The sequence below is a fragment of the Panthera tigris genome, chromosome A1, assembly GCF_018350195.1.
Source record: "Panthera tigris isolate Pti1 chromosome A1, P.tigris_Pti1_mat1.1, whole genome shotgun sequence".
NCBI lineage: Eukaryota > Metazoa > Chordata > Mammalia > Carnivora > Felidae > Panthera > Panthera tigris.
In genome coordinates, this window is record NC_056660.1 from 94,265,840 (window position 1) to 94,292,870 (window position 27,031).

The 27,031-nt window shown below is 39.1% G+C and overlaps 1 protein-coding gene and 1 long non-coding RNA gene across 4 annotated transcripts in view; one reads left to right on the top strand and one right to left on the bottom strand.

Moving 5' to 3' along the window:
* Positions 1-2,956: 2,956 nt before the first annotated feature.
* The window catches only part of COMMD10 (COMM domain containing 10), a 213,357-nt gene continuing 189,282 nt past the window's right edge, over positions 2,957-27,031 (top strand). For all 3 annotated transcript variants that reach the window (XM_007086832.2, XM_042982619.1, XM_042982617.1), the window contains exons 1-4: positions 2,957-3,032; positions 4,361-4,451; positions 13,585-13,695; positions 15,802-15,957. In XM_007086832.2, the coding sequence (XP_007086894.1) occupies positions 2,992-3,032; positions 4,361-4,451; positions 13,585-13,695; positions 15,802-15,957 (399 nt within the window). In that variant the 5' untranslated portion in view covers positions 2,957-2,991. The remainder of the gene's footprint in view (positions 3,033-4,360; positions 4,452-13,584; positions 13,696-15,801; positions 15,958-27,031) is intronic.
* LOC122237529 lies at positions 6,787-9,811 on the bottom strand. Its single transcript, XR_006216136.1, has 2 exons — positions 9,545-9,811; positions 6,787-7,568 (listed from the first exon to the last, which is right to left on the bottom strand). It is a non-coding gene; the product is annotated as an uncharacterized LOC122237529 (long non-coding RNA).

Below are 27,031 nucleotides of genomic sequence, written 5' to 3' on the forward strand. Positions count from 1 at the left end.
GCAAGTTTGGCAGGCAAAAAGCGGGGTTTAAGAATTGGCACGCAAGTTTGGGGGGCAAAAGGCGGGGTTTCCATTCTTTGGCGGTTAGGGGTTCCGAATTCCTATATGAGCCGGTTTCCAGTAAGGGTGTGCTCAGTGGCTTGACTAGGGTGGGGGAGTGTCTTAAGGAATAAGTAGGTCATGTGGGGGTTATACATGAGATGGTGGGTGTAGCACAAAATGGAGTTAGTCTTGCTCTGCTTGTCCAGGGGTAGGGGATTTTTGTTAAATTCCTTGGGTCCCACACTATAACCAACTGGATAACATGCCACCTTGTATAACATACATACACACACACACACACACACACACACAATGTTAGATTTGGTGAAAGTTACAGTGAAGACAACGATATGGAAGAAATAAAATTGGGGGCATTCAGCATGTTTAGTAGTCACAACAGATCAAGGGCAGCCATTCTGGGCTCCGGATCCATCATAAAGTTGGGATGACACGTTCGAGGGTTAGGGGTAAAGTGTGGTCATGGAACTGTGTCTCCAGAAGGTACATATCCTGTTCTCTAGCAGGTGGTAACAGGTAGCCAAGTATAAGGGCTTTTTCATGGAAATATATATGTCTACACTCTAGAGACCACAGAAACATTTTGGGTGAGAGTTTCATGTAAGAGGTGAAATTATTTTCTGCATCAAGCCTTTATAGCAATGAGTGCCAATAAGAAGTGATCACCCCGTCAGTGAAAATGATGAGAATTACCAGAGATTTTTTTGGTACAACCTTAGAAGTCTGTGCTTTGTGTTATAAAGGAGGGGAGAATGCTTCTTGCACATATACATCACATTGTTAAATTCTTATCACAGCTCAGGGGAGCAGACATTATTCTCATCCCCATTTTACAGATCAGAAATAAGAAATTTAAGTGAGGAAAAGTGCTCTGTTCCAAGTTACATGGATTCAGGGCTCAAACCACCCTGATGCCCTTTTGCTCAAAATCCCAGCTATGGTTTTGAAGGAAACAGGGAGGTAAACTTCACTAGAGAGTCAAAAATGCTGGTTAATGGCTCTACTTTAGGTAATGAATGGAGACAAAAGGGAAATTATTCAGAAGTCGAGGGAATTGGGACCCTTCTAAAATTATGCCAGGTAAAGTAATCTGTGTTTGTATCAGAGACCTATAATTTATGTAAATCCACATACCTCTTTTTCAGATACTGCATAAATTGGGGAGCGTGTGGCGTGTTGTGGAATTAAATGTATTTGTATGTGTTCGACACACTGTATAATTGACTCAATTATCCATGTGGGGATTATTCACTTTTAATTTGCAATCTGGCTTCTCCCTTCAGTTAGGATGTTTTTGGGCTGCTCTAGGAATGCCAACTAATTTAAATAATAATTTAAGTAAAACATAATTAGGTAAGAAAATTACATTCAATCTTTTGCCAGCTCCTGAAGATTCTACAGCTGAAATGGAACTCTAATTCACTCCCTGCTTTTTTTTTTTTTTCCATTCTCCAATGCTATTTTACTACCACAGGATTTTAATGCTTTCCATAGATTATTGCAATAGTTCCCTGTTTGACTTTCCTGCTTACCTCTTTCCAATCCAATCACCATTCTGCTGACAGTAATCTTCAAAAGACGAAAAACAACACACAGGCACGCACACACACACACACACGTAATCAATAGCATCTCTCATCACAAAAATTTCTTTACTGGAAAACATTAATGACTCCCTATTTCTCACTAGCTCAAGCGCACACACCATAATCTATCATTCAAGACTTCATGCCACCTGCAACAGGAAGTTTTCCTCATCCTAATGCTCTACCTCCCATGCTTTATCATTCTTCCCACCTCTGAATCCCTTTAACACACCACGTGTTTTTCTCTAAGGCGACAAAGGTAATCACGAACCCATGTTGTATCCCTGCTCTACTGTGAGATTCTAAAGAGCAGCCTCTGCGGGGATGCGTCTCTCCTATTAAGCAGTACCTAGCTCAGTGCGGCACCCCAAAGGGGCACAATAAAACTTGTCCCTTTGAATTGCTGGCAAGCCTTGAGGGCAGGGATTTTGGTCTTTTGCATCCCAAGTGCCTAGCATAGTGCCTGCTTACAGGGTCTGGTGCTCAGTAACTACTACGGTACATACTACATACGAAGGTACATACTACAAGCTCTGTGGGGTGCCCTACAGAGTTCCAGGCAGGCAGATACTGGAAGGGCTGATCGCACAGTACCTAGGCTGGTGGCGCAGACTTCTACTGCGGGATGTTGTGTGACACCCCCCACTGGTTTGGGGAAGAGTGTTCCCCTTCCTGCCCCCACGCAGCACAGGCCAGACACTGGCTGGGATGGGGTGCTCACTCTTCGTTAAAAAAACCGTGTATGTACATGTACACACACCTAAATATATGTTTATACACACCTACTCCATAAAAATACACATGCATATCCAAATTTGAACTGTGCATGCCTACTCATACTTGGATTCTTTTGATAAGCATAGTACAGTGCCATAATGTATTTTCCTAGTAACATTTTCATTTCTCTAGCTTGCTTTAGCTTATTTTATTGTAATAACGCAGTACGTAAAAAATATACAAAATACAAGCAAGGACTATGTTACCAGTAAGGCATCTGGCCAACAGTAGACTATTAGTACTGAAGTTTTGGGGACATCAAAAGTTATACGTGGAATTTTGACTTTTGGGGGAGAGGCACCCTTAACCTCCAGGTGTTCAAGGGTCAAATGTGCATATATAACAAGTAAATAGATAAATATAAATAAGTTAATATGCGAACAGGGTTAAGGCAGAACACTGCCGGTTGGGAGGGTGGCTGCGACCCTCCCTTGGCCTGGAGGACCGCAGGAGAAGACACAGACCTCGAACCTGAGGGGCTTGGGCCTTCCGGCGTTCCGTAGACCCGCCGCCATTGGCTGAGCTGGAGACAGCTGACAGGCGGCGGCTGGGCGTGGGAGCTTGAAACATGGCGGCCACCACGGCGCTGATCCTGCCCGAGAGCCCCAGGTAGTCGCCAGAGGTGGCATGGATGGGACCGACGCAGGGACTCCCTTGTTAGCTGTCGCCTTTGGCTCCGAAGCGGGGCGGGCCCTGGGCTGGAGATACCGCGGTGCGGTCCTGCAGGAGTGCGGGGGACTGTGGGTGTCTCGCCTTCTCGGTGGTTCACTTACGTGGGGTTACAATGCGCCTGGCAGTTGGGGTCAGTAGGACAGTGTGTGATGTGTGTCACCGTTCCCAGAGTGTGGGATCAGAAGTACCCAAGTCTGCCTGGAGTAGTGCTGAAGCACGTGGAGAGCTAAACAGTTTCTGTTTTCAACTCTCCTTCAGGCCTGATTACGAGAAAGGTTCCCATTAGTGCTGGAAGGTCTTTAATCCCTAACACGTGCCATTACCCCTTTTCAATCAAGATGGACTAGGCCTCGTTTTGGGCTAGTAAGGTGCCTAAGCAGAATTTGGTAACATTGCTTTTGATTTCATTTTAAAATTTATTTTTAGCTCATTTCTACTTATGGTAGGGAAGCTCGGTTGTCCAGGGTGGTGATATAAAGTTCTGTCTTAATATACAATTATTGAAGTAGAAATGACTCCCATTTCATGAAAAACAAGTAATAGTGCAGGTAGTGATGCGGAAAAAGTTGGACAGTAACAATTTCCTTGCGCCTGAATTGGGCAGGAATCTTGACGAAGAGAGTTGTCATTTTAAAGTTTTTTCCCTTCTTCCCGGATTCCTTGAGTTCTGACAGCCAGTTGTTCTCCTCATATCAGTGTCCTGCTTAAGAGCCGCCACGTCACTAAGCCATATCCAGTATGATGCAGAATTGTTCTTATCACATAATTTAAAGTTGATGATTACAGGAGAAGTAGGGTTTTAAAACAACTGTGTGTTGTTACCCTAAATGATTTCATATGTCATATATACGTTGTTTTATCGCATTATCTGCCATGCAGTATTCTTTGCTTTGTATTTTGGTGTAACTGCCACTTTGCTCCTTCTCTTTCCATAGTTCCATTGTGGGTTAAGTGGATATTAAATATTTACTGCTGAGTGATTAATGGCATTCCCCACAGAGTGCAAGCTTCCCCTAGTTGTCTGCCTTGCCCAAAAGAAAGAGAAACTTTTCCAAATGGACTTTTTCAACACAAATACTTTTTGGGAGGCATCTGTTTGGAAATGTCCTGCCTCTTTTGCTGGCCATCATCTGTTTTTCTTTATAGCAATCAGAGTTGTTGAAATGGAAACTTAAAGACAACTGCAGTTGTAGACAAGCATGCTTATAGCAAGTACAGTTCCACCTGGAAAACTCATTTTAAAATTTTGTTTTACACTTATTTAGCATGAAAAAAGCAGTGTCGCTGATAAATGCAATAGACATAGGAAGATTTCCACGATTGCTCACCCGAATTCTTCAAAAACTTCATCTGAAGGTTTGTATTTTTGCATTTCTGTAGTTTATAGTACTTTTCTTGTGATTGCACTGAAACTCTTTTGTTTGTATTTGAAAAACTTTTTGTGACGTATAGTGTTCTCCAGTGTGTCCTAGGGAACACAGGCTCTGTACAAAATTTTGTAATGTCCCAAAAGTTTGGGAAACTCTGTCTTCATTAAAGTTAATCTTTTTTTATTATGTAAATTTTCAGAGTGTATATATATATATATATTTTTTTTTTCAGAGTATATTTTATGATAGTGTTTACAGTAAATATTTAAGGGTGAATATGATGTGCAAAACTTTTCAAACAAGTTTGACCTTGCAACTGATGTCTCATGGTATATATTTTGGGACTCAGGTTCCGTGTAACATGCTTTGGGAATATTCTGATTTCATTCTTCCTCTTAAAAATAATGCTTTTGGGGCTCCTGGGTGGCTAAGTTGGTTAAGCATCCAACTTCAGAGCTCAGGTCATGATCTCACGGTTCATGAGTTCGAGCCCCGTCAGGCTCTGTGTTGACAGCTCAGAGCCTGGAGCCTGCTTCAGATTCTGTGTCTCCCTCTCTCTCTGCTCCAACCCCTCTCATGCTCTCTCTGTCTGTCAAAAAATAAATAAACATTAAAAATTTTTTAAAAAATGCTGTAGTTTTCTTATCACCCCAGTATTTAATCTTTCCTTTAATCTTTCCCTTTCACTTATTTCAAGGGTGTGGTTATTTTGGACACATTAATGTTTAGTGATTCACTGCTTGGTCACCAACATAAGTTAACTTCTTTTTCAGGTTATAAAAATTTAATTCCATCCAACACATGTTTATGGAGCATCTAGTAACTGCTCTTCCTGGTGGTACATGGCATCACCATTAAATGAGAATTAAATGGACTTTTTTTTTTAAATTAGTTTTTATTTTATTTTTATTTTTATTTTTTTAAATTTTTTTAAATGTTTATTTATTTTTGACAGAGAGAGAGAGAGAGAGAGAGAGAGAGACAGAGCATGAGTGGAGGAGGGGCAGAGAGAGAGACACACACAGAATCCGAAGCAGGCTCCATCCAGGCTCTGAGCTGTCAGCACAGAGCGTGACACGGGGCTCGAACTCACAGACCATGAGATCATGACCTGAGCCAAAGTCAGACGCTCAACCCCAAATTAGTTTTTATTTTAAATTCCAGTTAACATACAGTGCGATACTAGTTTTAGGTGTAGAATATAGTGATACAGCACTTCCATACTTCACCTGGAGAACCTGGACCCTCTTCTCTTATTTTTCCTCAGAAGCCAGCTCACTTCTGAGTCCCTTCTCCCTCTTAAGTGTCTCTCAAATCCAAGTTCTCTTCATAGTCTTAGTTCAGATCCTTATTATCCCTGCCTTAGACTGCAGTAACTGCCTCCAAACTGATACCTCTACCTGAAGTCTACTCCCTCCTATCACTTCTTCATAATGCTAGTCCATTTATCTCTACAAATATTTTTTTCTAAAAAAAAAAAAAAAAAAAAAAAGAATTCAGTGTATCTTTACAGTGTTTGAAGCCGTCATTGACTTCCCATTGCCTCATGGAAAAAAGTTCAAAATCTTTAGAATTGTATTGTAATCACGTTATAACAACATTATAATATGGCCACAGGCTTTATTTTCCCATTTTGCAAGTGCTCCAGTCACACCGGGCTGTGCACTTTTACCGGAATATGCCATGAACTTTTCCAACTCTGTTTCCATGCATATACTCTTTCCCTTACCTGCAATGTCTTTTTTTCCCCCTTTTTTTTGAGTAGACTGGATGTCTCAAGGATCTTGCTGTCTCACTCTCAGCACTTTGTTTTCTGTGCTTCTAAAACACTTGGTTCATTGTCATCTCATTTTAGTCCTGCAGTGTAAGTATTTGTTTTATGGTGCCAGGGTCTTTCGCTGACCTTGAAGATCTTGAGCATCATGTCTTACTTATCTTTATATTTTCCATGCCTAATACACTTATATGGTCTGCGTTCAGTAGCTGTTCTTGCAGTTAATTCTTATCCTTGCATGGGAAACACAAAGCAAATGCAGGTCCTCTAAATTCCGGGCTATAAGGAATTTGTGATGTAGATGGAGAGACAAGAGGAGCCAGCAGAGTAATATAATAGCAGCCACATTCTGAAGTATTTGTGATTCAGTTATGTTCCTCCCTCTGGTAGTGTTCTAATGACTTTGTGGTGTTAATTCATCTGATCCTTACAGCAACTTTAGGAAGTAGGTACTATTGTCACCCTTATTTCATCCAAGAAGAAACTGAGATAGACACCAGTTAAATAATTTGTGCACGGACACACACCTAGCTAGTAAGCTCCCTGGTTCCAGAATCCATCCCTTCAATCCATCCCTGTTTATTACAATCAACCTCAGGAAAGAGTACAAAACAGTATATAAGTTAGTACAAAAGTGAATGATGTAAGCAATCAGTCCAGAAGTTCTGCTGTGATTTCCCGAGCTGGTAGCTGTCTTCTCAAACTTACAAAACAGTGTGGGACAAAAAACTCTCAAACGAATCTTTTGTTCTTTATGATGAGGGAGGATAGGAAATTTGTAGGAAAACGGTGATATGTAGTTTGTCTTTGATCCTCTCAGTCATTTCTGGGGTTGTGAATAAGTTAGCGTCTATCTTAGAGTAAGTGGGTGGCCAGAGCATTCTATAGAGATGCTTGGATGCTATGCCATCAGTGGCAGGGGAGTGAACATGAGGAGGTCTGGTCATTGACAGCTGAAGCAGTTGAGAACAGAAACATATGCAGGTGATAACTTTGCCAGCTAAGATAGAAAGCAAAGGTGCATTTTTTTTTTTTTTTTTTTTTTTTCCTGGACAGTTTCAGGCAGTGTTCTTCTAGAGGGGTTCCTATTGTGATAAGAGTTTGTAGCAAGTAAAGTTTGCAGTGACATTCAGGATCTGCCAGATTTCTTTTTGTGTTCTTGGTCTGTTAAGTTGGACTTTGCCTTGAGACAAGCAGAGCTCTTAGAACAGTGAAACCTGATGCGGGTGCATAGGTGAAGAATTTTAGGGATTGGGTTGCTCTTCTAAATGTCATCAGCTTCACACTCATTTTTTTATGGGCTTTGTCCAGACTGGTTCCTTGGAATCCCTAGTTGGAATAAACATAGGGAGAAGCCTTAAGCATGGAATATGGGTGTGCTTAAGCATGGGTTTGGGAGTCCTCTTTGAACTGGTCATCTTTCTGGCTCATCCTAGCATATAGAAATACATGGGAAGTTTTGGGGGGTTATTACTAATGCCCGGGAACTAAATGTATTGTGCAGAATGGTCCCACAAGGTTTGTCCCATCCAGCATGCTAATGGAGTCTGCATTGGGAAACACTGATAGAAGTCAGATTAGGGACTTAGAAAGAACAATTTATGGCCTCTGAGTTTAAAAGAAAAAAAAAATAGCTGTCACAACTCATGTAATTAAAAAAGCTCACATACTTTGCTCCACTGGAGAGACTTGTAGGCCATCACACAAAGCCTGTTGGTCCAGCTATGCTGTATGTCTAATTCTGAGAGATCAGTTCTTTGGATACCTGGCTGTGGCAAACTAGAAACAGCAAACTGGGGGGTGAAGATGCTGCTGTGATGGGCGTGGAGGCAGTTTCAAGAATTGACTTATAAAAATCAGACACAAGAAATGTAAATGTCCAGAAATCTGAGGGTTGGTTATTTACTTACTTACTTACTTACTTATTTATTTATTTATTTATTTTTTCCTGAAGTGAAAAATCATTAGTGTATCTTAGGAGTTCCTTGCAATACTGTTCATAGAATTCTGATGCTCATCATTGTGACGGACTCATCATAAGAAATTAGTTTAAACCAATATACTTTGTTTACAAAAGTCTAGAATGGGTGTGATACATTTTAGAAAGATTGCTTTCATAAGTTGGAAAAAGAATTCTTGTATTTGATAGATTCACTTGTGGAACCTCTGTATTTCCTCATTATGACAGATAGAGAAGTCTCAGTATGTTAACATAAAGGACAATCACAAATGTGAATCTCAGCCTATAGAAATGCCTAAGAATTTTTCTTGGCTATTATAACGTATGGAGGGTGCCACTAGCATTTAATGCCTGGGACTTTAAGGGTCCTGTGTGCAGGAGAGGCCTGCGCAAAGGAGAATTGGCCCCACTGATCTAGATAAAAAAGAAAAGGGCAGTTCATCTCTGAAAATACATTTATTTTGTAGTTAATATAAGATGGTATAAGTTAATATAGGATGTGTAAGGTCTTCTTACACATGGGTTTATTGGGTAAGAATGATATATATACACTTTGAATTATAATATTTGGAAAATAGTAGTACTGTGTGTTCTTCCATTGAGGTTTTGTGCGTAAGACAGTGAATGTGAGTCAGAGCTTGGGCTCTGGACAGCAGGCCTCTCTGTTTCTGAATCCATACTCTGAGGTTGTTTTTGTTTTTGAGAGTGAGCGAGCACATGAGCAGAGGATAGGGGCAGAGAGGGAGAGAGACAATCTCAGGCAGGCTCCATGCTCAGCACAGAGCCTGACCAGGGGCTCTGTGTCATGACCATGAGATCATTGACCTGACCCAAAATCGAGAGTCGGACACTTAACCGCCTGGGTCACCCAGATGTCCCCCCCATGCTCTGAGTATTTAAAGCCTAATTGCTTTCATAATTATTTACCTAATATACTATCTTCATAGAGTAGAAGACATATTTAATTTTTTAAGGAATGTGACCTGATTGCAACTACTGAGGTTACTCACCATGCATGTTAAGAGAATGAATTCTTCAAAAAAGATAAAAAAGAAAAAGACAATTCGGAAAAATGGATTTTTTTTTTTTTTGCTTTTTTTGTGGCTTTCTAGTTCAAAATTCTTAGAGTGCTTAAATTAAGCATCTTGATAACAAATTTTAGATTTCACAAATAGTTTATGAGTAAGTTTTTGTGTTAAGAAATTTACATAGTGTGGACAACCTGAAATGCCCCCTTGGTTAACTCTGCCTCTCCTTTCATCTTCGTTCTCTCCTTTATTTATTGTTGAATTACAAATTACCCCCAAACTTAGCACCTTAAAACAAGAGTAAACATTTATTATACTCGCAGTTCGTGTATGTCAAGAATGTAGGAGAGGCTTGACTGCTTGTTTCTGGCTTGGCTGCGTGGTTCTGGCTTGGGGTTCTCATGAAGTTGCTGCCAGATGTTGTTGGGGCTGCTGTTAATCTGAAGGTTTGGCCGAGGTTGGAGGATTTCCTTCCAATATGATTACCTGGTGGGAGGCCTCATTTCCTTGCTGCACAGGCCTTTCCTCCCAACATGGAGGTTGGCTTCTTCCAGAACCAGTGACCCAAGAGAGGGAGGTGCTGTCCTTTTTGTGACCTCGCATTTGATGTCACAGAGCTTCACTTTTACTATATTATCCTTGTTAGAAGTAAGTCATTCTGTCTGGATCACATTCAAGGGAAAGAAACGAGGCTCCATCCTTTGAAGGGAAGAGTGCTAAAGAATTTTGAGATATAATAAAACCACCACACCTCCCCAGAGGTAGCCTTGTTACCAATTTGGTTTTTATTCTAGATTCTTCATGTGTTAATACAGACGTGCATACACATGTGCATACACATACACATAGAAATGTGCAGTTTGTGTTTTTACGCAAGTGGCATTGTACTGTATATATTGCCCTGTTGTTTACCTTTTCTTGCTTGCCACTTTTTTAAGAGACCTTTCCACATCACTTCATATAGCACTGCCTTATATTCTTCATGTGTTGTTTTTCCTTTCTGCTTGTGTATGTGTATTTATGGCATATGTTCTTTAAATATATAGAAAAAATTAATACCCACTTTCCATTCTATTTATTAAAAAAACTTTTTTTAATGTTTATTTTTGAGAGACAGAGACAGAGCGTAAACAGGGGAGGGGCAGAGAGAGAGGGAGACACAGAATCCGAAGCAGGCGCCAGGCTCTGAGCTGTCAGCACAGGGCCCGACATGGGCTTTGAACTCATGAGCTGTGAGATCCTGACTTGGGCCAAGGTCAGACGCTTAACTGACTGAGCCACCCAGGCACCCTGTCACTTTCCATCTTAAAATTTAAGTTTCGGGGCACCTGGGTGGCTCAGTCGGTTAAGCGGCCGACTTTGGCCCAGGTCATGATCTTGCGGTCCATGAGTTCGAGCCCTGCATCGGGCTCTGTGCTGACAGCTCAGAGCCTGGAGCCTGTTTCAGATTCTGTGTCTCCCTCTCTCTGACCCTCCCCCGTTCATGCTCTGTCTCTCTCTGTCTCAAAAATAAATAAACGTTACAAAAAAATTAAAAAAAAAAATTTAAGTTTCTTGGACATTTGTTCTCTAATTTTATAAACCTAGGCCTTAATTTTTTCCCATTGAGAGGATAAAAAAGAATGTATCTTGTTTACCTTCTCTTTTACTCCTAGATATGTGTGGGTTGCTTTTGGTAGACAGAAATAAGTTAAATTGCTGCTTTTTGGGAGCAAATAGAGGTACTTCATGCTTAATATTTATTTGACCCAAGGTTGCTTTTGGAGCAGGGTATTGAATATGTGTTTGGAACTTTTTTTAAAGCTGTATTCTCTATTTGCTCCCATATTTTAGACTCCATCTTATTTTAAGGTTGCATTCCTGATGTACCTGTGGATGGGGGAAAGTAAATATTCCCTTAGCCCCCTTCACTCCAAACCACTTTATTTTTTTAAATATTTATTTATTTGTTTTAAACATTTCTTTAAAAAAAATTTTTTTTTTTAAGAGAGAGAGCTAGTATGTGAGTGGGGGAGAGGGGCAGAGAGAGAGAGAGAGAGAGAGAGAGAGAGAGAAAGAATCCTAAGCAGGCTTCCATACTCAGCATGGAGCCTGACACAGTGCTTGGTCCCCTGACCCTGGGATCATGACCTAAGCTGAAATCAAGAGTTGGGTGCTCAACTGACTGAGCCAACCAGGCATTCCTTATTTTTTTTTTAAGTTTACTTACTTGTTTTGAGAGAGGGAGAGAGAATGAGTCAGGAGCAGAGAGAGAGTCAGAGAGAGAATCCCAAGCAGACTCTGTGCTGTCAGTATGGAGCCTGACACGGGGGCTTGATCTTACAAACTGTAAGATCACGGCCTGAGCCAAAATCCAGAGTCGGATGCTCAACCAATTGAACTACCCAGGTGCCCCCCCAAACCACTTTATTTAAAAAAAAAATTTTTTTTTGCATCTTTATTTTTAAGAGAGAGAGAGCGCGTGCGCAAGAGCGGGGGAGGGGTAGAGAGAGAGGAAGATACAGAATCTGAGGCAGGCTCTAAGCTCTGAGTTGTCAGCACAGATCCCGACGAGGGGCTCGAACTCACAGATTGTGAGATCATGACATGAGCAGAAGTCACACGCCCAACCAGCTGAGCCATCCAGGTGCCCCTCCCCAAACCACTTTATTAATATAATGCCCTTGGAAATCTTGAGAATGTCTCTCTCTCTCTCTCTCTCTCTCTTTTTTTTTGTTTGCTGTATTTTTTAAACAAATTTCCCTTCCTTGTACATATTGGGGACACTGAAAGTTTATTTTTGTACCTCCTCAATCACTATTATTATTTTGTGAAAACAGCTTATTTAGCATGTGTTCCAAGGCATCAGATTGACTGACTTGGTTAAATTATAAGTATCCATTGAATTTATTTGTTATTTATTTATTTATTTTTTTAATGTTTTATTTTATTTTTGAGAGAGAGAGACAGAATGAGTGGGGTAGGAGCAGAGAGAGGGGGAGACACAGAATCCGAAGCAGGCTCCAGGCTCCGAGCTGTCAGCACAGAGCCCATCGCGGGGCTCGAACCCACATACTGTAAGATCATGACCTGAGTCGAAGTTGGACGCTTAACCGACTGAGCCACCCAAGCGCCCCAATATCCACTGAATTTAATACAACATGTGGTTCTGATTATATACATGTAATACCATTACCTTCCTCACATTGATGAAATCTGGTACTCTAGGTCATTATTTCAAGAAGACATATGGTAGTCACAGAAATTCTGAAACTTTTAAGTCAAAGTGTTGCTCTTGAGGTAAGTAATTGGCATTTTGGCTAAATTTGGCTCATGATTTTCTCAGTCATAAAACAGGTAGTAGAGACTGGAAGTTCTGGTGAGTAGCCTCCAAAAGTACGCTAGCTTAAAGCTCTAATGCAGCTTTGGTTGAACAGCCAGGTAGGTGTACGTCATCGTAAGCTGTCAAGGGAGGGCTTGTGAACTTCTGAATTTTCTCCCTATTGCTGTTCAGGAGAGGCAGCCATAGGGAGAGTTGTTTTTAGTATATGTGGATAATATAGGTTATTTATTTTATTTTATATCTTATATTATTTTCTTTTAATTCATTTATTTTTAAAGGAGTTCTTTTTATTTTAAAGTTGTTCAAGTGGTACACATTTTTCCTACATAATAAACTAATGTCTTTAGATCAAGGAGATTATTTTGGATACAAAAGAAAGAAGACTTCTCAGAGGTTCTATTCAGATGGCTGTCTTCTTTCACGTATTGGTCATAAAATTAATGTGTATAATGTGTGAGTTTTGGAAAATATGTATGAAAATGATAAAAAAGACTTAATTTCTTGCTTTATGTATGCTCTTATAATAACTCACATTTTTGCAGACCTCATCAAAATGAAAATTACATGAATGAGTATTTGTATTTGTATGTCTAACTAGAGTACCGTATACTTGAGGACATGAACTGCCTTTCTCTGTAGCACATAATAGATACTCAGTAAATATATTTGAATGAGGAAGGTGGACATTACTGTCAATTATTATTAACATTTTGGGGTTTTACCTTCTAGTATTGTTTTTTCTAAACATCCATTGCTTTTGGTAAATACTGGTAGTTTCCACCTCCTATAAATCATAGAACTTAAAGTAATGTTTTTTTTTAATTTATTTAAAATGAGCTTCATTTGGCATGATCCAGATAATGAATTGTACTATGATTTTGAGTTGTTGAAATTTACAAACACAGCAGATTCTTCCGCTTTTTCTTAACATTTCTCACCCATGTGTGAATAAAGGAATCTTCAGATACTCTTCTGTGGAGTATCTAAGTTTTGAATACCTGCATGTGTGCTAATAGCTTGCTTTTTGTGTTGTAGGCTGAGAACAGTTTCAGTGAGGAAGAAGAAGAAAAGCTTCAGGCTGCATTTTCTCTAGAGAAACAAGATCTTCACCTAGTTCTTGAAACAATATCATTCATTTTAGAACAGGTATTTTTATTGCCCCAAACCTCCTAAACATGCTTTCTTTACTGCATATCTGTATTGCTATGATAGCTATCAATTTTTTTTATTTACGTACTTTTTAATTAAAAAAAATTTTTTTAAGTTTATATTGAGAGAGAAAGCACACGCATGATTGCGAGCTAGGGGGAGGGGTAGAGAGAGCCTTTGCAGGCTGTCAGCACAAAGCCCGATGTGGGGCTCAAACCCATGAACCGTGAGATCATGACCTGGGCTTAAATCAAGAGTTGGACACTTAACCCACTGAGCCACCCAGGGGCGCCTATCGCTTTTTATTTTTTCAAAAAAAGTATACGGTTGGAAGCTGTGAATATATTGTACTTGAGAATTTGAAGGTAGTAAAAATATTTGAATGTATGATTTTTTCCTACGGTATTGCAGTCTACAAAACAATCTAAATGTTAAGTAGCATGAGTAAAGTATTTAACAACGTGAATCAGGGCTTCATTGACTTGAGACAGGTATAAAACATTTTAATTCATTGTTACTGGGTTTATAATTTGGAGAAGTGAGCGCATTTTATTTAAGAAATTTAAGAAATGATTTCAGGGGGATTTATTTGACTAGGATGATAAAACATTTAGAAAAGACATAGTTGTCAAAGGACTTTTTGTCATACAACTTCTTCCTATTAAACTGCCCTTTTGCATCCCTTTTTCAGCCATTAAATGTGGTTCAAGTCCCATCTCCTCTCACTGTAGCTTTGACCCCTTGCACTTGGCAGTTTTGCCCTAATTTGGATTCCTTTTATCCTTGGCTCATCCGAGTGGAGCACATTGTTAGTCTTTGATTATTTCATGTGTGTCAGCCTTCATTAGGTTTTGAATTTGTGAGGGACCTGTCATATTTTTAATTCACCTTCTATAAACCTAGCACATTGCTGGACTTAAAATAGATTTCAATAAATTCCTGTTGGGTGACTTCATAGAATACTTGTGAAATAAAGTTTAAATAGTACTGTAGCTTCATAGGCATTTTAGTGAACAGATATGGTTAGGAAGACAAGTACCCAGGCGTCTACTACACACAGCCTTATGCAGATTACAGGTCAGAAACAGGACTATGGCTCTGAACCCTGGTGAACCTCCAGTAGAAGGAGGGATAATCAAGGAGGACCCAGCAACATGGACTTCATGAGAAAGTCGTTCCAGAATAATGTTAAGAACTAGAACAGATATTATTAAAAATGTTTTATTCTCACATGTTTACAATATTTTATTATTGTAAACTATTATTGTATGTTTACAATATTTATTACGTATGTTTACAATGTTTTATTATGTATTACCTAGGAAGTTGGGTAGACGAAGGTGGTTTTGAGAAAGCGCTTCCTGGAAAAAGTTTGTTTGTTGGGAAATGAGACCGTTGTACGTTTCTTTGAAATAGTTCAGTGAAATGAGGAAATGATAGCTTATTTTATTTGCTTACATTATTTATTTATTTAAGTAATCTCTACACCCAGTGTGGGGCTCACGGTCATGACCCTGAGGTCAAAAGTTGCAGGCTCCTCCGACTCACCCAGCCAGGCACCCCAGAAATGATACTTTAAATAGAGTATCACTTACATAGCTAACGTAAAGAAGACATTTTTCCGTTAAGTGGATTTAGGATTACTTAAGACACAGGCAAAAGTGGGAAAATGTAGCCTGAATAGTTTAAATTAGGCCATTTAACCCTGTGTCTCCCTGTTGTGTATATTATTATTGGTAAATAGATATAAAACACTTACGGGATGCCTGGGTGACTCAGTCGGTTAAGTGTCCGACTTCAACCCAGGTCATGATCTCGCGGTTTGTGGGTTCGAGCCCTGCATCGGGCTCTGTGCCAACAGCTCAGAGCCTGGAGCCTGCTTTGGATTCTGTGTTTCCCCTCTCTCTGCCCCTCCCCTGCTCATGCTCGCTCTCTCAGTCTCTCTCAAAGAATAAACATTAAAAAAAAATACATAAAACATTTCTGATAGAAATAGGAAATTTTTTGTTGATTTAAATCATTTAAAAATAATTTTGTATTTGAGTATAATTCAAGGGATCTGAGTATCAGGGACAGAGGTAATGTTTGCCCTCTCGTAACTAGGCGGTGTATCACAGCGTGAAGCCAGCGGCTCTGCAGCAGCAGTTAGAGAGCCTTCATCTCAGACAAGACAAAGCGGAAGCGTTCGGCAATGCTTGGTCTTCTATGGGTCAAGAAACAGTTGAAAAATTCAGACAGAGGATTCTTGCTCCCCACAAGGTATAGGGTTATACTACCCCATGATATTTTCCAGTAAGAATGGCAAAAATGGTTGTACTGGAAGGGTTTTCAAGGTGATCATGTTTGTACAGAGGCAGTCTGGCAAAAGAAAGAATATATACACTAGGCCTTAAGGTTATTTCCATACGTATTGGACACCACGATGTGATTTAATTTTACTTACGGTTTAAAATATGTCTTCAGAATAGGAATGAGTCAGTCTGTTTTCCCTTTTTTTTTTTTTTTTTTTATCTTGGGCAGAGTGGGCTATTCTTGTTAACGGTGTACCTGTGTATAAGTCTTACGATATGTTTACTGAATCACGTAATTGTGTGTGTCTGTATTAGTGCCTAGCAGAATGTACTTGGTATGTGTGGAATAGCAAATAGCGAAAAAGGGAGCACTTTGGGACAAATACAAAATAACAGCAGTGTTTCAAAACTGCTGGGGGACCTTTAGTCACTGTTAATAGAGGTTAAGTTGATCATACAGATTTTGACCTTTTTTCTAATAGTAGGTTGTATTACATCACTGATTTTCAGATTTACAGCCCGCTGTATTCCTGGGATCAGTCTCATGGGTTGTTGTGTATCATGCTTTTTATATGTTGCTGTTTGATTTGCTTATGTTTTGTTAAAAAATTTTCCATCTGTGTTCATGAGGGCTCTTGGTCTATATAGGTTTCTCGTGATGTCTTTGGTGGTATCAGAGTGCAACTGACATTGGAAAGTGAGCTGGGAAGTGTTCTCACCTCCTCTTCCATTTTCTGTAAGAATTTGTGAAGGATTGGTATCATTTTACACTTTGCCAGCATTATATGAGAGTTCTAGTACCTTGTCAGCACTTGGTATTGTCACTTTTTTAAAAAAATATTTTTTAAAAAATATTTTTGAGAGAGACAGAGAGAGAACGAGTGGGGGAGGAGCAGAGAGAGAGGGAGAGACAAAATCTGAAGCAGGCTTCAGGCTCTGAGCTGTCAGCACAGAGCCCAATGCGGGGCTTGAACTCATGAACCGTGAGATCATGACCTGAGTCAAAGTCAGACGTATAACCGACTGAGCCACCCAGGTGCCTCACATTTTTTTTTTTTTTTTTTTTAATGTTTATTTCTTAGGGAGAAAGGGAGAGTACAAGCAGGGGAGGGGCTGAGGAGGAGGGGAACAGAGAATTGGAAGCAGGCTCCGTGCTAATAGCAGAAAGCCCGATGCTGGGCTTGAATTCACGAGCTGTGAGCCCATGGGCTGAGCTGAAGTCAGACACTCAACCAACTGAGCCACCCAGGCGCTCCATTGTCACTTGTTTTTATCAAAACTATTCTGTTAGGTTTCTTGTGGTGTTTTGTATTTTTAATTTGCGTTTTCCTAATAACAAATTATATGATCTCTTTATTTGCTTACTTGTCTCCATATATCTTCATTGATAGAATATTTGTTCACATCTTTTGCCTAATTGTATTTCCACATTGTGAAAGATAAGGAAGTTCCATTATAGGAATTTAAAGGACAGTCTCAGGAGTAAATCCCAGCATATGGAAATGCACGGGAATTTTTTTGTTCTGGGTTTTTCAAATGTGTGGAGGGTGTTTGTTTTCTTTCAGCTTTTGTGAGGTTTTTATATATTATTCTAGGCGTGTGTCCTTTCTCACCTATGATTTACGGGAAAGCTTTTTATTCTAATGAAGTTTGATTTATCAGTTATTTTCTTTTATCGATCCTTTTGGTTTTGTATCTAAGAATTTGTGGGCTAATGCAGTATCACAAAGATTTTATTTTCTTCTGTTTTATAGGTTTATTTTTTCCATTTAGCTCTAAAATCTATTTTGAGTTAATTTGGTATAAGGCTCAGATTAAATTTCCTTTTTTCTGCGTATAGATGTTCATTTTAGATGTTCATTTATACACGTCCAGCATAACTTACTGATAACATCTTTTTGTCCCTGAAGTGCCTCACCCTTTTGTCAAAAATCATTTGACATGTTTGTGTGGGTCTTTCTCTGGACTCTCTGTTTAGACCATTGATCTTTCTATCTTTATGCTAATATGATACCTTAATTTCTGTAGCTTTGTAGTAAACTTTAAAAGTCAAGTATTGTGAGTCTGCTAACTTTGCGGGTTTTTTTTTCCCCATAATTGTTTTGGATATTCTAACTTCTTTGACTTTTTATATAAATTTAAAAACCAGCTTTGCTAGTTTTAAAAATCCTGCTGGGATTTTTGATTATGTTTAACTTACAGATCACTTAATAGAGAAATGACTTCTTAGCAGTACTGAGTATACCTCTCTATTTAGGTCCTCTTTGATTTCTTATGTCACTTTTGTTCATTTTTCAGCCTACACATCCTTCATATGTTTTGTTAGATTTATGCCTGAGTATTTTGTGTTTTTGGAGTTGTTGTAATGGTACTGTTTTTGAAATTTTGGTTTTTAGTTGTTTCTTGCTAGTATATAGAGTTGATTTTTGTATATCGACCTTGTATTCTGTGACCTTGGTAAATTCCTTAATTAGTTACAGCAGTTTTTTTGTGTGGATTTTTTGTGATTTTCTTTATGGATAGTTACATTGTCCATGAATAGAGACTGTTTTGTTTCTTCTTTTCCAGTCTGTTCAGCTTTTATTTTTTTTCTTGCCCTATTGCACTGAGTTGGACTTTTTTTTTTTAACGTTTATTTATTATTGAGAGACACAGAGAGACAGAGCATGAGCATGGGAGGGGCAGAGAGAGAAGGAGACACAGAATCTGAAGCAGGCTCCAGGCTCTGAGCTGTTAACACAGAGCCTAACGTGGGGCTCGAACTCACAAACTGCGAGATCATGACCTGAGCTGAAGTTGGACGCTTAACTGACTGAGCCACCCAGGTGTCCCTGAGTAGGACTTTTAATATGATTTTTTTTTTTTATTTTTATTTTTATTTTTTATTTTTTTTTTAAATTTTTTTTTTTCAACGTTTCTTATTTATTTTTGGGACAGAGAGAGACAGAACATGAACGGGGGAGGGGCAGAGAGAGAGGGAGACACAGAATCGGAAACAGGCTCCAGGCTCCGAGCCATCAGCCCAGAGCCTGACGCGGGGCTCGAACTCAGCCCAGAGCCTGACGCGGGGCTCGAACTCACGGACCGCGAGATCGTGACCTGGCTGAAGTCGGACGCTCAACCGACTGCGCCACCCAGGCGCCCCTAATATGATTTAAATAGGACTCAGAAGTCCAAACATCCTGCCTGCTTCCAATTTTATCTATCTATCTTTTTAAGATGTTTATTTTTAAGCCATTTCTGTGCTCACCCTAGGGCTCAAACTCACAACCCCGAGATCCAGAGTTGCATGCTCCACCAACACACCAGGCGCCCTGCTAATACATTATTTTAATACCTTAAACAATTAATACAGTGGTAGCAAACTTCCTTTTTTGTGCAAGTATAGTTGACACACAATGTTATATTAACTTCAGATGTACAACATGGTGACTCTCCAAGTCTGTATGTTATGCTATGCTTACTACAAGTATAGCCCCATTTTGTCATTATACACTGCTGCTACATTACCACTGACTTTATTTCCTGTGCTTGTATGCCCATAACTTATTCCATAACTGGAAGTCTGCATCTCCCACCCCCCTTCACTCATTTTGCCCATCCCCTATCCCTGTTTCTCTCTGGCAGCCATCTGTGTAGCCTCTGTATTTATGGGTCTGTTTCTGCTTTTTGTTTGTTTATTCATTCTTTTGCTTTTTAGATTCTACATGTAAGTGAAATCCTATGGTAATCGTCTTCTGTTGGAGTTATTGGACTTGGTATAATACTCTCTAGGTCTATTCGTGTTGTTGAAAATGGTAACATCTCATTCTTTTTAATGCTCGGTACTATCCCATTGTGTATATATAGCACATGTGTCTCGATTCATCTATCGATGGACACTTGGGTTCTTCCATATCTTGGCTGTTGTAAATAGTGCCACAATAGACATAGGGGTGCGTATATATTTTCAAATTAGTGTTTTCATTTTCGTTGGGTAATTATCCAAAGAATTACTGAATCACATGGTATTTCTACTTAAAAAAATTTTTTTGAAGAAGCTCTACACCCAATGCAGGGCTTGAACTCATGACCCTGAGATCAAGAGTCACTTGCTCTACCAACTGAGCCAGCCAGGTTCCCCTCTGTTATTAAGTGTTGGAGGAACCTCCATGCTCTTTTCCACAGTGGCTGCACCAATTTACATCCCCACCAGTAGTGCACAAGCATTCCTTTTTCTCCACATCCTCGCCCTGTTCCTGTCTCCTTGATTCTCACCATTTTGACAGGTATAAGGTGATATCTCATGGTGGTTTTGATTTGCATTTCCCTGAGGATGAGTCACATTGAACATCTTCTCATGTATCTGTTGGCCACATGTATGTCTTCTTTGGAAAAAGATCTGTTCAGTTGACCAGTTTTTAATCAGATTGTGTTTTTGGAGTTGAGTTTTATAAGTTCTTTATTTTGGATATTTACCCCTTATCCGATACATCATTTGTGAATATCTTCTCCCATTCGGTCGGTTGTCTTTTCGTTTTGTTCATTGTTTCCTTTGCTGTGCAAAAACATTTTCTTTTGGTGTGGTCCCGGTAGTTTATTTTTGCTTTTGTTTCCCTTGCCTGAGGTGACATATCTAAAAAAATGTTGTGATGGTCCATGTCATATTTGCTGCCTATGTTTTCTTCCAGAAGTTTTATGGTTTCATGTTTCACCTTTAGGTCTTTAATGCATGTTGGGTCATTTGTATGTGTGGTGTTAGAAAGCGGTCCGGTTTCTTTATTTTGCATGAAGGTGTGCAGTTTGCTTAGTACTGTTTATTGAAGACACTATTTCCCATTGCATATTCTTGCCTCCTTTGTCTCAGATTAATTGACCATATAAGCACGGGTTTATTTCTGGGCTCTATTCTGTCCCATTGATCTCTGTGTCTGTTATTGTGCCCGTACCATACTGTTTTGGTTACCACGGCTTGGTAATATATCTTGAAATCTGGAATTGGGATACCTCCAGCTTTGTTCTTCTTTCTTGAGATCATAGCAAGCATTTCTTGTGTTTATTGAGGGCCACATACTCTGCTGGGTGCTTTGTATCTTGTAAAACCTGCTTATAGTTATAGCTTATATTTAAAATACAACTGAGGTTTAGAAGGATTAAATAATTGGTTCAGGGTCGTGTAGCTGAGTAAGTTTGACACAGTAGTCACCCTTGTAAGCCATTATACTATACTTCTACCTAGGTGTTACCTACACAGTTTTTCCGTGAAGAGTGGTTGACATAGTTTTGTGTGTAAGTAGGATATCTTTGGAAAGGAAGAAAATAAAACCTCATACATAAAGTGTAAGTTTATCACCCCAATCAGTTGGTCTTTTGGTAAAACTGTCCTGAGAATCAGATGTATTTTTTAAGCCTTGTTTTTCATTTTTTTAAAATATTTATTTAATGGGGCATGTGAGTGGCTCAGTCGGTTGAGCATCTGCCTTCAGCTCATGTCATGATCTCACGGTTCGTGAGTTTGAGCTCCGCGTGGGGCTCTGTGCTCACAGCTCAGGGCCTGGAGCCTGCTTTAGATTCTCATTCTCTCTGTCTCTCTCTTTCTCTCTCTCCCTGTCTCCGTCTCTCTCTCTGCCCCTCCCCCACTCACACTCTGTGTCTCTCTCTCTCTCCCCTTCAAAAATAAATAAATGTTAAAAAAAATTTAAATACTTATTTTTGAGACAGGGTGTGGAAGCAGGGGTGTGGGCAGAAAGAGAGGGAGAGAGAGAATCCCATGCAGGCTCTGCGTTGTCATCGCAGAGCCTGATGTGGGGCTCGATCTCACCAACCATGAGGTCATGACCTGAGCTGAAATCAAGAGTTGGATGTTTAACTGACTGAGCCACCCAGGTGCCCCTTAAGCCTTGCTCCTTTTAAGTCATGCTACCTCTGGCAGCGATAATGCTGTCTTCCTTTTTGGCTCTGATATTTATTTCGGCTATGTGTGAAAATAGATCCTGTCCATGGCAGAGACTTGTTATGTAATGAACAAAAGGTATATTTACAGTGCTGCTTTTGGTAATTTAGGGGCTCACGTGCATAAACTCTCTGTGCAGTGCTGGCAGAACATCTGTGGGTAATAATTCTAAGTTCAAAGAGTCAGGTTCCATTAAATAATAAGTTGTAAAATCGAAGGTGCTTATTTTTGATTTAATTTTTTAAAACACCTCCTTTTGTCTTATATTATTTAGATCCAATAAGAGAGAGGGAGATTGAAAATTAATCTTAATGGTAGCCTTTTGCTGGATATGATTGAACAGATTTTTAAATTTTATCCTATTTCACTTTTTTTTTTTAATATGCTTTATTTTAATCTTTTCGGAGACTTGAGACTGAAATGTCACCATGACTTATTTGAATTTCGTATTCTTCCCTCTTTTATCACCATTGCCTCTGTCAGCATTGTCCTCCTAACAGGGTCTTCTCTCGATTTTTGTTACAATGCCTGTGCTACAACATGTATTAAATTGCGAATTTCCTTTCAGACAGAACTTGAATGCTATACTTCATTTTACTCCTTAAAGTCTGCTAGGAGTTCCCGTACATATATTCCTACTATATAAATGTAAAAACTTATATGTCAGATGCTATTGACTTGTCTATTTTCTGAGACCTGAAAGTGGCAAAATGGGGATTTATTACAGGGAATCACACTCGTAAGCCATTATGCTGTATTACCGTAACCTAGATGTTAGCTGCACAATTGATACTAGAGAATATAAAGGCTATTTTTCTAAAATAATTTTACATTCCAAATTAACTTTGCTCCTCAGTTAGTAACAGATGTGATGATGAGAAATATATGTAAGGCATATTTTAAGCACTCTGAGTAGCCAGCTCCTTTTCTTAAAATGCACTTATATGTTAGGGAATTCTTAAATACATATTTGACACTTAACGTTTGTTTCCAATGTTTGAAGTAGGTTTATTTATTTACGTTTTTAATATATATATTTTTAATGTTTATTTATTTTTGAGAGAGACAGAATGTGAGCAGGGGAGGGGCAAAGAGATATAAGGAGACCCAGAATCTGAAGCAGGCTCCAGGCTCTGAGCTGTCAGCACAGAGCCCAACGTGGGGCTCAAACCCACAGACTGTGAGATCATGACCTGAGCCAAAATCGGACGCTTCACCAACTGAGCCACCCAGGTGACCCTGTTTGAAATAGGTTTAATGGGAATTTCTCTCACTGAGAATGTTCTTTACCAATTACTTGGCGAATTTATTCATAGTATTTACTCACTGCATTGTACTCTAGTGAAATTTCATCCTATCTTGCAGGTTCTTGAGAAGTCTCTGTTTAAAGTTGGATAGCCACTGTTTCTGAGGTTGTAGTGTTCCTATAACATTCTTACAAATGTATCCCCTTTTAGCCTTTAGAGTACAATTTACTTTATCGTTAAGTGCAACAGCTAATTGTTTGAATTACTATTAAAAATACCTGTTTTTTATATGGAGTGTAAGAAATTAGACATTTGGACTTGATACTTGCAAAATTTACTGTATTATTTTGCTTTAGTATTTTCTTTGACATCCTTGTTTCATTTCTTTTGGAATCCTAAGGATGGATAAATAGCTTTATATAAAGAGGGCAGAAAGAGCACACTTCATGCAGCTAAATCTTGAGATTTTTAAGAGTTCAGTCTGATGAGTTTCAGAAATTATACACACCCATTTAATCATTATCCATAACAAAATAAAGAATTTCATCACCTGGAAAATGCCTAATGTTGGTTCCTCCGTTCCCACCTTTGCTTTCCATCACCAGCGATTGGTTCTGTCTGTTCTTGGATATAACGTAAATGGACTCAGAAAAATGTGTCTGACTAATTTCTCTCAACGTGATATATTTTTTGGATTCATTTATGTTGTTACTTGGATCAGTCATTTTTCTATTGCAGAGTAGTATTTCATAGTATAAAAATACCACCTTTTGTCTCTCCATCCCCATGTTGATGGACATTTAGGTTGTCTCTAGTTTCTAGCTATTATGAATTAAGACTGTTGTGAACATTTGTGTACAAGTCTTTTTGTGGACATATATTTTAATTTTTCTGGGATCCATACTGAGGAAGGGTTTGCTGGCCCCCTGGAGCGAGATCTGAGAGTTTCTATTTAAGTTTGAGCCAGCCTGTGCTGGGTGGTTTGGGGAAACTCATATAAATGTGAATCTATCACCTTGTGTGGTTCCCGTCTTAAATGAGTTGAATTCCATTAACTTCTACCTGCTTTTAGCCATTCTCCAATGCCTTCAAATCATTGTTTGGAAGATATTTTGTATAGTGGTTATAATTTTATTTGTAAAGAGGGTAATGTAATATAAACTGTTTCCTACCATTACCAGATTAGGAGCTCTAAAAGTGATTTTTTTGGGGGGTCTGGGTGGCTCAGTCGGTTGAGCATCCGACTTCAGCTCAGGTATGATCTTACAGTTTGTGGGTTTGAGCCCCGCTTCGGGCTCTGTGCTGACAGCTCAGAGCCTGGAACCTGCTTTGGGTTCTGTGTCTCCCCTTTTCTCTGCTCCTCCCCTGCTCACATTCTGTCTCTCTCACTCTCAAAAATAAATAAAACATTAAAAAAAATTTGTTTAAAAAGTGATTTTTTAAAATTCTAAGTCTTATTCTATCTCTCCTTTACTCCAAATCCACCAAAGACTTTCAATGTTTCTTATAATAGAAGTCAAATTTCTTAGGATTCCCCATGATCTATAACCTCCTTAGTCCGCTACCTTATCTTGTTGACCTTCTCCTTTTAACATCCTTCACCTGGCTGACTTTGGTCACCTCTGATCTCTTTACTTCAAAAGCCCTTCTCCTGGAGATTCATATGACTGGCTTCCTTTTTCGACTCTTTTGTTCTAATGCATCTTTGTCATTGAATCTTGCCCTGATCATCATCATGAAAAGTGGCCACATTTCTGTGGTACTTTTTTACTTCATTTTTTTTTTAACATAACATTTAGTCTTATCCAGCACATTATATATTTCACTTGTTTATTTTTAAAATTCTCTGTCTCTGTTACTAAACTGTGAGTCCACAAGGGTATTTGTTCACTATTGTATTTCCATTGCCCTAGCCCTTGGAAGATAGTGGGTTGTCAATAAATAATTGTTGGATGAATAAATGCACAATATCTCTGCTTTACAAGTTGTACTATTTTGAAGTGCAGTCTTTTAGGTTTTCTTTTTTTTTTATTAAAAAAATTTTTTTTGGTAACATTTATTATTGAGAGACAGAGAGAGACAGAGCATGAGTATGGTGGGGGGGCCAGCAGAGAGAGGAGGAGACACAGAATCCAAAACAGGCTCCAGGCTCTGAGCTGTTAGCACAGAGCCCAACACGGGGCTCGCACCCACAAACCGCGAGATAATGACCTGAGCCGAAGTTGGACGCTTAACCTACTGAACCACCCAGGCGCCCCATTAGATTTTCTTACAAAGAAGGGTATTTGTACTGATTAGTGGAGAAAGACCAAATAAGAAGGGGGTATGGATATATTTTTTATTTCCTAGTATTCTTTTTTTTTTTTTTTAAGTTTATTTATTTATTTTAAGTGATCTTTACACCCAACATGGGGCTCTAACTCACCACTCTGAGATCAAGAGTCACACGCTCTTCTGACTGAGCCAGCCAGGCGCCTCTCTCCTAGTATTCTTCTGTTTTTATTTTGGTTGTACTTCAAACCTTTTGTGGTTCATTTATTTCATGACTCTTGAGGTTTGCTGGAATACTTGATTCAACCATTTACATTTTTTCCTTTTTAAAACTGGAAATATAGAAAGAATTGCTGTAGCTTGAAACCGAAATTCTCCCAGAAAACAAGGTGATGTCATTAGCTGTATTGCAGCAATCAATTAAAAGAGCTGTAGATCTAAGAGCTCCTTAATCAGTCTTATTTGAAACAGAAATGTGTTCTCTGCTTTATAAATAATTGCACAAAACCAGAACCATTAACAAATTAAATAAAGATTTTACTAATGCCAAAAATTGTGCTGTTAGCAAAATTACTCTTATGTGCCTAGCATTCAGAAATTGCTAAATAGAGTTGATGTACTTTTTGAGAGTGTTGCCAATTGTGAGAGCATTAGTTGAATGACATTTCAGTGTCCTCAACCTTGTGCTATCTTTTTCATAAATTCTTGGTATGCAGACGTGGCAAACAGTTTGAAGGATGGTTCATTGGTGTTTTCCCTCCTTTTCAGCTTGGATGTAAAGACCATGATTAGGTGTTTTGGCCAAGTCTGTGAGTCAAGGAGTATAATTAAGTTCCATGCCATCCTAGCGGTGAGACTAGGTTGGCTTTTGTGACATCTAAACTTAAGGATATAGATTAGGGAGTATCCCTAAGTTGTGATACTTACAGTAAAGCATTTGTACCTCTTATTATGATTTGGTGTGGCAGCAGCATTAACGAAGGGCATTGGCTTAGTCACTTTGGGAGTTTTGATGTTGTCTGGAGATTGCCTAATGTGTAGCCTTTATGATTTATGTAGTATGTTTTATGGAGGTTGGCAGTCATCTGGGTGGAGGATAGAGCCAGTATTAATTCAAGAAGTTTATCTGTTTGCATCTTTGTGATATATGCTAATATACTCACATCAGTGTAATATGGATGTCATATTACATAGCAGTCGTTTCCAAGATCCTGACATTGATTATACCTAACAGATGTCACAATGGAGGATTCTTTCTCTAGGATGCAAGCAGTAGTGAGTGTGGCTTGGTCCTTGGAAACTTATTGCCTCCTGTTCTTGCCCATGATTAGAGGGTGGCAGAGAGGGTGATGGGAGTGGGTGGCTGAAGATGTTCTCCCATTTGCAGCTGTCATTCTTCTGTTAAAACCTTTAGTGTGTTGTTTTTTGTGTTTTTTTTTAAAGTTTATTTATTTTTGAGAGAGAGAGAGAGAGAGTGAGCTTGGGCGGGGCAGAGAGAGAGAACTGTGAGATCATGACCTGAGCCAGAATCAGGAGTCAGACGCTTTACTGCTTCATCGAGCCACGCAGGTGTCCTGGTGTATTGTATCTTT